This window comes from Copadichromis virginalis, linkage group LG7 (assembly GCF_057382275.1).
Source record: "Copadichromis virginalis isolate Kocher_CV1m ecotype Utaka linkage group LG7, C_Virginalis_male_GT1.1, whole genome shotgun sequence".
In the NCBI taxonomy this organism is placed as follows: Eukaryota; Metazoa; Chordata; class Actinopteri; order Cichliformes; family Cichlidae; genus Copadichromis; species Copadichromis virginalis.
The window spans coordinates 26,710,835-26,723,886 of NC_140624.1; the positions used below are offsets into that span (position 1 = coordinate 26,710,835).

At 38.1% G+C, this 13,052-nt stretch overlaps 2 protein-coding genes across 2 annotated transcripts in view; one reads left to right on the forward strand and one right to left on the reverse strand.

Moving 5' to 3' along the window:
• dnajc24 (DnaJ (Hsp40) homolog, subfamily C, member 24) overlaps positions 1 to 13,052 on the reverse strand; it is a 412,088-nt gene that overhangs the window by 175,722 nt on the left and 223,314 nt on the right. The gene's annotated exons all lie outside the window — the stretch shown is intronic.
• Positions 1 to 13,052, forward strand: part of ano1b (anoctamin 1, calcium activated chloride channel b) — a 38,498-nt gene that overhangs the window by 8,418 nt on the left and 17,028 nt on the right. Inside the window, exons 3-12 of the mRNA XM_085462745.1 lie at positions 99 to 197; positions 599 to 750; positions 2,159 to 2,213; positions 2,704 to 2,752; positions 4,655 to 4,710; positions 7,059 to 7,100; positions 7,613 to 7,677; positions 8,497 to 8,631; positions 11,623 to 11,783; positions 12,502 to 12,584. Of these exons, the coding sequence (XP_085318871.1) occupies positions 99 to 197; positions 599 to 750; positions 2,159 to 2,213; positions 2,704 to 2,752; positions 4,655 to 4,710; positions 7,059 to 7,100; positions 7,613 to 7,677; positions 8,497 to 8,631; positions 11,623 to 11,783; positions 12,502 to 12,584 (897 nt within the window). The remainder of the gene's footprint in view (positions 1 to 98; positions 198 to 598; positions 751 to 2,158; positions 2,214 to 2,703; positions 2,753 to 4,654; positions 4,711 to 7,058; positions 7,101 to 7,612; positions 7,678 to 8,496; positions 8,632 to 11,622; positions 11,784 to 12,501; positions 12,585 to 13,052) is intronic.

Below are 13,052 nucleotides of genomic sequence, written 5' to 3' on the forward strand. Positions count from 1 at the left end.
ATACATGTGCAGTATTATTTGATTTCTCTATCTGTGTTTTGAAAATGAACTATATGGGAGTTTTATACAGTTGCTTTTGCATGCTGTTTCCCTCTTAGGGCAAGATTCCAGGAGTGTACTTTGTGAAAATACATGCTCCCTGGAACGTTCTGTGTCGAGAAGCCGAATTCATGAAGTTAAAGATGCCCACCAAAAAAGTAAGTCTTTAAAATGTTAGTTAAAAAATGCCAGGTTATGCTATGTTATATATTTCAAATGGGCAGTTTAGAGTCAGTATCAAATATACAAACTATTTAGGTTTAGCTCTAAATTCAGACAATAATGAGGTTACTGTATTCAGTCCTAAAATTCTTAGAGGCTTACTCTGGCCTCTAGTAACACTGTGAGGAATCTCAGAGTTGGTTTTGACCAGGATCTGTACTGTACTAAACAAATGTGTAGGACTGCTTTCTAACATTTGTGGAACATCTCTAAAACGAGAAACATCCTGTCTCAGAGTGATGCTGAAAAAGTAGTTCATGCACTCTAGGCTGTTCTAAAACTTATTAATAAAATAAACGCCTTCATTTGATCCAAAATGCTGTGTGTGTGTTGAAAGGTCTATGAGGTCAAGCAGTCAAACAGTATTGTGGAGAAGATCAGTACTCTGATTAGTAAAATTCTGGAGCCCCTCCACCCACATGTTGAGGAACATCAACCCAAGAACGTCAAACACCTGTCACACACGTTCTCTAGGGAAAAGCAACACCTGTAAGTACATGTTTTTACTAAATGGAAAAGAACTGATCCCATATGATCTAGCGTACTTGTCAACAATGTGATTTTTTTTTAAATGCTCAAGAATATGCTGACAGATCCTTTTTCTCCTTTTCTTTTCAAAGCAACTTCAATATCATCCAAAGTTTTTTGGGGTTTTTTTCTTTTTGTTTTTCAGCAGTTTCCTTCTGTTGCATGAGATAATTCAGGGTTAGTGTAATCCTATAATCTTTAGGTTTTTCAGAGAATATGCACTGAAAATTGCTTTTTTTTTTTTTTGCCTGTCCCGTTTGGCTCTTTTGCCATCAGAATTATTGTCTAAAGGCGAAGAAAGATGCCCAACGGATTTACTTTACCAAATGGACCATCCCAGCCTTGCCGTCTTGGTCTATTTGATTCACCTTTGCTTTTATTGTTTATTCTATTTTCATTTGCTGAACACGGGACAGACTTGACTGGGGAAAAGAAAAGGGAGAAAGAAAGAGGGAAAGAAAAACAGCGGGGAAGAGGAACGGTGATAAAGGGTAAAAACCAAAAACCAACAAAACAAACAGACAAAAAATACATATATCAATCACCTGGATCACCTGTTGAGAAAGAAAAAAGAGAAAACAAGCAAAGAAAAAGAGAGCAATAGAATAAACAACATCACGATGATCTATGGGACTATAACAGTAAATACTAAATATTAAGTATTATTGTGCAGCACATAAGATTGACAGCGCACAGTGTGCTTCGAGGTGGCAGCCAAAAACCACCTGTGAGTGAGAGGGTGCTTGTATTTAAAAGGTTCCTTCATGTAATGATCTGCTAGAGGCTGTGGGGAGCCACAGCCCCGCCCACCAGGGCATGAAGCAGGTATGGAGGAGATCAAGGCTCCAGACATCCAGAGGCACCAAGAGCAAAGGAGACCAAGGAAGACCAACAGAGGGGCAACCGCACTGAAAATTGCTACTCTTGCTAGTAAAACATGAGACATTTTAATCTGAGACCAGAACCTAACAGAGTGAAATAAATGATGCAGGCTTTACACTGAAAAAAGGGGAGATGGTGACCTTTTCACTAACATCACTCCCCACGTGTAATTTTCATTCATTCACAGAAAATCTCCCCTCCCAACGAGACAAATGAAAAAGTCAGGAACTTTTCTGATTTTTAATTGTTTTTGCTTATATTGTTTTTGTTTACATTAATTACTATGTGTGTAGTATGAATGGCAACTGGGGGGAATTGACACCCTTCTGCACATTTTTCAAAGCTGTCAGATGAGATGGATGGGACTCTTTCCCTGTCTGATTCTGGCCCCCAGGTCTCATGTTCGACACCCCTGGTATTATGTTTGTGCCTTGATCGATTCTTGCCTGATTTTTTTAAAATTTTTATTTTATGTGTATGTTGACAGATTTGACCTATCAGACAAAGATTACTTCTTCGACAGCAAAACCAGGAGTTCAATAGTAAGTCCAAGTTTGTGCATCAACAACACCAAAATATGACAGCATGTTTTAGCCTTCGCAACTCCTCTAGCACTCATACTGTGTATAAGAAACTAACCAATGTTTGCTGAAGTTATTTTAATGGTATTTTCCATAATAAATGCACATTTCAAACATTGATATTTTAGGTTTGAAGTATATGAAATTCTAGGCTAATAGGCCATCAACACCATTGACACCCTGCAGTTACAGGTTATCCTGAGATACGTGCCCAAAATAGAAAACAATAATAATGATTATTATTATTAATATTATTATTATTAGTAGTAGTAGTTGTAGTAGTAGTAGTATCTCTTGGGAAGAACTGTAAACTGTAAATAACTTAATTTTGTTGTAGTTGCAGGCTTGATCTGTGCTGTATAATTTTATTATTGTGTGGGAAATAAAAATGTATAGGCTGATATTCTCCTTGTGCATTACTTTTAGACGCATGTTTTTAATTCCTTTACAGGTTTTTGAAATACTAAAAAGAACAAAATGCAAGGCCAAGTACAGCATGGGTAAGTCTGAATGTGTTTTTTGTTTTGTTTTTGCCACAAATATTAAAAGTCAGACAATTACGTGCTTACATATCATAATTTAGTTTTCTGGTATCTGACTAAGTTGTTTTAGTCTCCACTGGTTAAAATATCTTTTTCGGAGTTTTTGATGGTGGGGATAAATGCTGGAAATATGACTTCCTAACCTTGCTCTCTGTCATTTGTGTAAAATGCCTGCAAACCTGTGGTTTCAACGATGCAAAGATTTGTCTTTTAGGGAGCGACTTACAGAATAGTTAGTGAGCACAGCAGTGTTTTAAATTCTGTTAAAATCAAAGCAAAAAATAAATAAATAACTAATAGCAATAGCTAGAACATTGTCGTTAGTGTCTACTGAATGCAATGCCTGAAGGTTAAACTTCTGATGGCTAAATAATTTGTTACCACTTCTATGATGGAAATGTCCACTCATTCTGTAATACGTGTGTGTGACACATTAGAAGCTGGTCAGTGGGACGTGATCACTGAATGATTGTGCATGTTTGGCACAGTGATGCTATAGGCTACTATTTTTGCCGTGTGTGTGTGTGTGTGTGTGTGTGTGTGTGTGTGTGTGTGTGTGTGTGTGTGTGTGTGTGTGTGTGAGAGAGAGAGAGAGAGAGAGAGAGAGACTCAATGAAATATCTGTCTTGAGGCCTATCTCACAGTATATGATCTCATTTCCAGTGTTGTTGTGTTTCCTGGAACACTATTACAGTTGTTGGTCCAAGTTCAGCATTGCAAGTACTGCAACCAATCTTATTGTTGTGATGTCATAGTTTTCCGACTTGGAAACACCATCACACCACACACTAAACCCTAACCCTTAACCATAACCATTATTCTAACTATAGTCCCTAACCCTAAGTCTAGGATTCAGGTATATGACTTGACAAAAGAACAACATCCCATTTCTTTGCCTTAAGAAATTCTTGAATCATGTTTGCAGTTTGCTTTGGGTCATTATCTAAATGTAAGCAGATGAATCATCAATAAACACTTCTTATCCAATTCCATTAACAGCCATACATAGCCATGGCCAACAGTTGATGTGATATGCTTCAGATCATGAGCTGTTTCTTTCCTTTTCCATACTGTTCTCATCCCATCATTTTGGTTCAAGTTAATCTGGGTTTCATTTGGGCAAGCTCTTTTTGACTTTTTTTCCTGGTAAAATCTATGTTGGCCTTCCTGGTCTTGATAGTAACCAGTGGCAAACCTTCTGTATGAACATTCAGGAAGGCGTTTCTTAATTTTGGACTTTGTGAAATGATATGCGTACGTCCTCGAGAGCATCCTTGACATGGTTATATGTTGTGAAGCTGTTTTACAGAATCAAGGAAAGAATTCCGCACTCATCCACTTATGTTGTCTTCTGTTGTGTTCAGGGCTTTTCCTATTCCTGACCTACTTATTAGTCAAGTGTCCAGTTACTTTTGAGTCTCTGTGGAGTCAAGGAAAACTTAGTACATCGCATGATTCAGTAGCTTGTAGAACCACCTTTAGCAGCAGTAATTTAAGTAATTGTTTTCTGTACAACTTGCAAGATGCCCAAGTCCTTTGGTTGGTAACTAAATCCTTCGGTTGCAAAGCAAGCCCTGAAATTCTTCTGTAACCAATGGCATCAGTTTGCTTCGCAACAATAAGGTTGCAAAAGTGTTGAGAGAGCTCGCTGGTTTTACCCATCCTGAGATGTTTCTTGTGTGACACCTTGGTAATGAGACACCTTTTGATTTCAAAATTTTTTATGCAAATCAGAGATGGCCGAACAGAAAATATTCTAAAAATTGAATGGTTAGAGATAGAATGACCCAATGCGGTCATATTCTTGAGTATTATAATTTAGAATCTGTATGAACATCTGCATTTATGCTTTCTTGGCAGGTATCACCAGTCTCCTTGGTAGTGGGGTGTATACTGCAGCTTATCCTCTTCATGATGTAAGTAGTATCTTTGTTAGAGCAAATAATTATTGGATTAGAAATATTTGTGGTTTTAGTTTACCGAGTGTAAAATGGTGGTGCAGTGCCTTACAGTAAAGGTTCCTTTGCTGGTGACACATCAGTGGTGTGTATACAACTTTGTTTTGTTTTGTTTTGTGGTTCCTTTTGGTAATTTTGCCCCTGTACAGAACCACAGTTGGTTTTAAAGTCAGTGAAGTTTAGACTTTCATCTTTTCTTCAGGGGGTTTAACCAAAGCATTGCATTAACCACATTAATGAATTGCACTAATTTGGTTTCTTCTGTAGTCTAAAGGCCTGCCTGTCTTCAGTTTTATCTTCAGTAACTGAAAAGACTGAGATCAGGGGATTGGCTTGGCCATTGGATAACATCGTATTTGCTTGTCTTGAGAAACTCTTGGGTTTCTTTCACACTTTGTTTTGGATCATTGTCCAGTTGCACTGTGTAGCTCTGTCTGATGAGCAGATAGTATATGTTGTACACTTCAGTTCATTCTGCTGCTTCTATCAGCAGTCACATCAAACACTACTTACCCAGTTCCATTACATGATTAAACCTGCATCATGTTGGATAGATGATGTGGTAAGTCTTGGATAATGAGCTCTTGCTTTCCTTCTTCATACTTTTCTCTTTCTATCATTCTAGTAGAAATTAATATGGGCTTCAAACATTTCAAACATTTGAGAGGTTTTTTTTTCCACAATTTGGCCTGTTCTTGAGCATTTTGAATTGGCCAGTTACTCCCATACAGGAGGTCTGGACTTGCTCTTTATTCAAAAGATCCAAGTTTTTGATTCCAAGAGGCGCTCCGCTGGCAGGCAATGCAGAACCTGTTTCTTGAGGCAGTGTTGAGGAGACTCACCTAGCTCTCACTGGATGTCTATCCAACCTTCTCAGAAGGTCACTGCTTAAGTAGCATTGCAGGTCAAGTGTGATTTCTCAGCCACATCCGTTAACAGCACCACTTCTTTATGATCAGTTCACTGGGTAAAATTGGTTATGTTATACTTTAGTGGCCAGGAGAAAATAGGCTAAGAGCAGCCTGTAAGATCAAATATTTATATGAATGCTTTTACCTTTACTGGATAAAAGTATATTTGGAGCAATTTAGAAGGGGCAAAACAAAGACTGACTCAATTAGTAATAATCACATCCTCATCTAACTGATCTACTCTATGCTAATGCTGATTTCTTATACTGGTCATGAGATGAATGCACTCATCTCTGTCTCAAGCCTGATAAAGCCAAATGGGGAAGCAGTGAGTCAGAACAAAGTCCTCCAACTTCTTTGAGACCTTAATCCAACACAGCCAAGCAGAGTAAAAGCCAAATCCAATTCATAAATTCACATTGGTTGGGCAGTGGTTAATCCTCTGGTCTTCCAGGTGAAACGTGTGAACTCCAAAGTCCTTTCTTCTGTTGTTGCTCTCTACTCAGCCTCAGGACAATAGAGGACACACACCACACCTTCCTAAGAGTCCTCTTTTATACTCATGTGGTCATATGTATCACACACCTCTCTCCCCTTACCCATCACTCACACCTATTACACCTATTACACACACACACACACACACACACACACACACACACACACACACACACGTGCACATGCACATACACAGACACACTCACGCTTTCCATGCTGCATCCTCTTTTCATCTCAATGCATCTCATTCATTATATTGATTAGATTTATGCATAATTACCAATAGCAAAACCACATATAGATATACTTTGTTTATAGCACGCTGAATTACTGTAACCATAAAACTGCTGGATGTTAAGTTCCTTATTCCACTCTTGAATAGAGGTAAGCTGGGGGATTTGCTCTGGCACTTGGAAGACAATCAGCTAGGGTCGCTGGAGTCTCCGGGGTCATGTGTCTAAGAATGGAGTGGCCAATTGCCAGAGTTACGGGTGTGTAGCTGACTGGGGAAAATGGATTTGAAATGTGGGTTTGTGGTGCACCAGGGTGCTTCTGTTTAGGGCCAAATTGTGAGGAGGAACCTTATAGTCACCGAGCTGCTGATTTTCCAGCTGCTTGGGAGGACCTGTTGGAGGACAGTTATGGCTAAGTTTATTTGGCCTGAACTAACTGCTGGGGTTGGGCTAGTTATAGTATTTTTTTTTCAGTGGTGCAGAGCTGGGTGTCCAATTCACTGAGCCAGTTACAGTTAGACCTCAAGCCATGCTGCTAGTGACACTATGTCAATATCAAAAATATGATTTGCGGGTGATTCAAGAGAAATTGTGCACTGATGAAGTACTACAGTAAGAGCAAACACCAAGTTTACAAACTTCAATTTCCTATATTCTATTTCAGGGAGACATTGATGAGGAGAGTGCAGACCCCAATGACAGAAAGGTAAGAATATGAAAATGCCAGAATAAGTCTTGAGAGAGCTCACTGGTTTATCCATCATAAAATGTTTGTTGTGTGGCACCTCGGTAATGAGACACATTTTTATAGGCCTTCAGTTGGACTGAACCAGCTGGTATTAATTTACATTAAGTGGCAGGATTGCTTTCTAATTACTGATAGATTTCAGCTGGTGTCATGACTCTTGATGCCTTTTTGCACCTCTTTTTCTTTATGTGTTTAGTACTTTTTCCCTGCATCGCATTATTATTACATTATTATTCTCATTATTACATGTTTCATTTCTGGGCATCTATGGCTTTATTCCTTTGTATGTGTGAATTGGATGGGTTGTTACCGACATCTGGTGAGAATTTCATGATTAGTGACGTGTTTGATACCTTTTATTGTCAACTTACTTATTTTGCTTTACTTTATTTTTACACACACACACACACACACACACACACACACACACACACACACACACACCTAACATATGTGAATATCTTCTCCAGCTTTTATATGAGGAGTGGGCAAACTACAGCGTATTCTACAAGTACCAGCCAATCGGACTTGTGCGGTAAGGACATTCCTTAATTTGAAAAATGACATCGCTTTTGCAATGATGCAGCTAGAACAATTGCAATGTGATTAAAGTGCAGACAGGCTTCAATTTAGGGGGTTTATAATACATTTTCAAGTAAACTATTTAGGAATTACAGCCATTTTTATATACTCTAAACCCCTTCCCTGTTTCAGATACTGTGTTTCTTCCCTTTGAGATGCTTTGCAGGCCTTTACTGCAGCCATCTTCAGTTGCTGCTTAATTGTGGATCTCTCTGTCTTTGGATTTGTCTCTTGCAACTAAAACTCATGTTGGGTCCAGATCAGAGTAGGACCCTGTGCATTTCATTGTTCATCCTGTTGCTTCTAGCAGTCAGATCATCAATAAACACTAGTCACATATACACCCTGGGCTTTCTAACTCGAGACTTTCTCCTTCTACTCCTGCTTCCTCCCTCATACATATAAGATTAATTGGTGATTCTAAACTGGCTGAATGTGAGTTTGATAAAACGTGTAGGATAAAGCACTATATTAATTACTATAACTGCTCAAATATCCACATATTGCATCTGACAACATTACATGGCCATCATCCACCTCCACAATAAGCCGCCTCCTGCTTACCACAACCTATACTTCTGGATCAACCATATTAATGAGCTAGAATATAGATGTATACTTATTATAGATATATTGTTAGAGTATGCAGGAAACAATTCACAAGTTCCTTTGTGTCTGTGCAGATAGTGGTAAATAAGGGAAAAACAATATATACTACAGTTTCGATTTGTGTAATAAAAATGATTTTTTATCTGTTTCCCCGGGTATTTAGGAAGTATTTTGGTGAGAAGATTGGGCTGTACTTTGCTTGGCTAGGCCTGTATACCCAGATGCTGATTCCTGCCTCACTAGTGGGGGTCATTGTCTTTTTGTATGGATGTGCCACAGTTGATGACAACATTCCAAGGTAAACAAAAATGCATGTGCAAAAATTCCAGTTCTATGTGGTTCTAACTATAATCACCTCAGAGATGTACACATTTAAAGACAAATGAACACAATTTCAGTTGTTTGACAGGTGACAAAAGTTACAGCTGGAAAGCTACAGGGTAGCACTGCAGGAAAAAGATTTAACATTATTTATTTAATTTATTTAACATATGTGTTATTATCACATAGTTGTGATCATAATCTCAACATGATTATTCGCCTCCCTCTTCAAAACATACACATCATAAACATCCACCTGAACAATAGTGTTATAAAAATGGAATATTTTTGGTTTTTAGACTCAGTGTAACAATCTGTGTTATAGCTGGGGTGTACTTTGAAAACAAAGCTTTATTTGTTGCCAGTGAAAAATGTTAAGGACATAAGGTAGGTTGTTATCTTTGATCATGCAATCAGATTGTGTGATTACTTCAAGTAAAAAAAAAGTTCATAAAAGACAATCGTTTTGTATTGAAGACTACAGAGAATCGGGTTGCTGCAGATGGCGGCTCCTGCCTGAGCCTGGCTCCGTCGGAGGTTTCTTTCTGTTAAAAGGAAGTTTTTCCTTCACGCTGTCACCTGCTGGTCACAGAGCTCATGTGTTTGTTGGGTTTTTTTCAGTGTATATTTGTTGGGTCTTCACCTTTAAGTATAAAGCACCTTGAGGCAACTGCTGCTGTGATGTGGCAAACTATAAATAAAATCAAACTGAAGTGAATTGAAATATAACTCATCCATATTTAAAACTATAAATAACAAACTCAAAGTTTTACATATGCACATTGTTTGGTTTTTGTTGTTTCACTCGGTCTATTGTGGTGTGGTGTGGTTTCCATGTGCTATTTGCACCAAATACTGGAGATACAGGTCATCAGTTCAGTTTCAACTTATTATTAATAGAGTTTAATGCACACCTTTTGTGTTGTGTTGATATCTAGTGCCACTTACCATATTTTTGCCTTGCTCGGATCATTTTACAATATGTAACTGCACACTATTGATATTGTAGGTACGTAATAGAGTGATGATGCCAAAAAGTCTGAAAACGTTACTCTTTCATTCCCACCCAACCCCTCTTCTAAACGGTTTGTGATTGTTTTCCACAACAAAACACTAAGAATACACTATTGTAAATTTAACACAGAGGCTAAGTAAAGAAAGTTAGCAGTAAAAAACTATTTAACAGTGTAGGACTTAAAGCGGATGGAAATCAAAAAATGGAAAGAGGAAGTGAAAGTACAACAAGCAGGAGAGAACTGTAAAAGTTTGATGAATTACTACAGAAATGAGGGCCTCCTTTCCTTTCTCCACCTGCTTTTTATCATCCACAGGATATTATGACATGCTGGCAGTGCAAATTTCTATCCAGTGGAGACAAATGCCACTCACTGTAAGTGTCAGAATCCTAACAGAAAGCAAACAGACTGTAACACAAACCAGATGACCCATCTATTCATCAGTGCCTAATGGGAATCTGTTTTAGGAAAATTGAGCTAATAACAGCTGCAAATCTCAAAAAAGAAAAAACCAGAATAGTTACAATCATTATGATAACAAAAATACTTCACATACTTCGACATTTGCTACCAAAGTCAGCCCTGTGACTGATGGCTGTGAGGTAATCGCTGATTTAAATGGACATGAGCATCCCATTTTATCAGGTATGTCCTGTTTTTTGTGTGTAAACATGCCAAACATCATATCCCAGTGTATATATTGTCATACTATTACAGTCACATCACTAAGAGCAAAACAAAATTGGAGAAATCCACTATGTAATATGAATGTATCGGATACACTGTTTATAAAAAGTGAAAATACTCAAGAAAGAGATTTAATCCAGGAAGACCATGTGAAAAAAGTGTATTTCAGTTTAATTTTTTTATATAGCACCAAATCATAACGACAGCTGCCTCACAGTACTTTACATTTTATATGAGAGAGAAACCCCCAGTAACCTGATGAGTCCCCTATGAGCAGCTCTCGGTAATAGTGGAAAGGAAAAACTCACTTTCAACAAGAGAGGAGTCAGACTCAAGAAACAGCAGCGATCTTCCGCTACTTTTTTGGGAGTGTGGAGGATGAGAAAAGAAAAAAAGTATAAACTATAGAGAGAGAAGACGAAATTTAATAAAATGATCTAGTCGAATAACAATGCACAGGGAGTATAAAGGGGATAAGTGGGGCTGATCTGGGAGCTGGTTCCACAGGACAGGAGCCTGAAAGCTGAAGGCTCTGCCTCCTATTCTACTTCTAGAAACTGTAGGAACCACAAGTAAGTCAGGAGTCTGAGAGTGAAGGGCTCTGCTGTTTGACCTATGGTGATTTGGGTGATTCTGGGGGTGGAGGTGTCCTCACAGCATCATTTACCATCCTCCTGTCCTTGTCTATGCTTGTGTATTCACCCTTTTGTTAAATGTTTGGTTTCTGGGTTTCATCGTGGTGCATTTTGTTGGCCTTTTGGATATTATACAGCTCACAGGTGTAACTTCACAAATCTGCATACAGTATGCACACATATACACAGAAACAAAATCACCTGCAGATGCAAGACACGTGTTAATACTTTTCTGAGCCCCCCCATCAAAACGAAAAGTAAAAAAACAGAGTGAAGTGCTGTGTTGGAGTGGTAATCAGAGGTTGTTAGGATAAGATGGGGCCTGATTATTTAATATCTCATATGTGACGAGAAAGATTTAGTTTGATTCTGGATTTAACTTAAAATGAAGAGAAGCCTGCATGGGAGAAATATGTTGTCTCTTTGTACTGCCTGTCAGTATTCCTGCTGTACTCTTGTTATTCAGTTGCCATAACAAATTAAATTTTTGTGTGATTTGAGATTAGCCTAAAGACAGTGTGAGGGTTGCATTAGCAAAGTAGTGGTGGGTTATAATCATGTATTTTACATAATCTAAACAGTGATAAAAACAAAAATACAACTCTGCATGTGCCTTTCTGTTAATTCTAGCATGGAGATTTGTCATCCAAGGAACAACATCACCATGTGTCCACTGTGTGACAGAGTATGCAGCTACTGGAAACTTAGCACCGCCTGTGGGACTGCCCGGGCAAGTCATCTGTTTGACAATCCTGCCACAGTTTTCTTCTCTATATTCATGGCTCTCTGGGGTGAGTGAAGATAGAGAAGGTCATTCAAAAAAACAAAAGTAGAGTATGTGTGTCCGCTTTATAACGTGCTGTTAAAAAGTATACGCCTCTCCCTGATTGCTTTTTCTTTTGCTGTTTTGTCACACTTGTTTTTTAAAGCATCAAACAAATGGCAAAAAAAGGCAACCAGAGTAAATATAAAATGCACTAATTAAATGATGATTTCATTTATTAAAGGGAAAAGGTTACCCAAATCTACCTGTGCATATGTGAGAAAGTAACGACATCAGCCTTCCCCGAGTTAGTCTGGAGTCCATTAGCTTGTTGCACTCAGATTTGATTATTGATAGCCCTTCTTCTGTTTGTTGATCACTTTTCTGGGAGATGTTTTATAAAACAAATTGAATTGTCTCATGCAGGTGGAACAGTTTTTATTGGCTAGCACTGTCACCTCACAGCAAAAGGTTTTCCAGATTTTCAGGGACTCTGGTTCCCTCCCACAGTCCAAAGACACGCATGTGAAGGGAATTAGTCATTCCAGGATTGGCTGTAAAGCACGAGTGGTTGTTGATCTCTCTATGTGAGGCCTTATTTACCCAGCCCACTTGTTGCTTTACCTGCGTCTGCTGTGCTTACCACCAATCGTTCTTGTTCTGTGTAATTTCCAGATTTTATATTTGAAACATGCACATTTTGATGTCTGGTTGCTTCTGCATATTTTCTTACCTCTCTTTTAAAGCTGCCATGTTCATGGAGCATTGGAAAAGGAGGCAGATGAGACTCAACTATGAATGGGACCTTACAGGGTTCGAGGATGAGGAAGTGAGTAATAACACAACTGCTTTTCTGTGTGAAAGGATAAAAGGCAGAGACCCAAGGCCCACATAATAAATAAAAGATCTGCTATATATACAATACTATGAAGAGAACCCAGGTCGCCAAACTAGAAATGTTGTCTTTTGTGACAAATATTCATATTCTATTCATATTTTCATATTCATAATAATATTTAAGGAAATCAGACTTTTCCATTTAAGAACGTTTTTGTGTTTATTTTTATTTTTGTTGTCCATTCATGTTCAGTCACATTGAGCATGAATAGACTTCACTATTCAGTGTGATTATGAAAAAAACAGTACCCTCTCTCAGTTTACTGTCATACAGACTGAAAACATATTGACCCATTTTTCACTTTACTTAAATGTTGTTTCTCTGAATTTGTTTTTCACAGGAAGCTCTCAAGGTTTGGTGAAAATTCATATTATTTTATTACTATTATCTTGTCTCTTT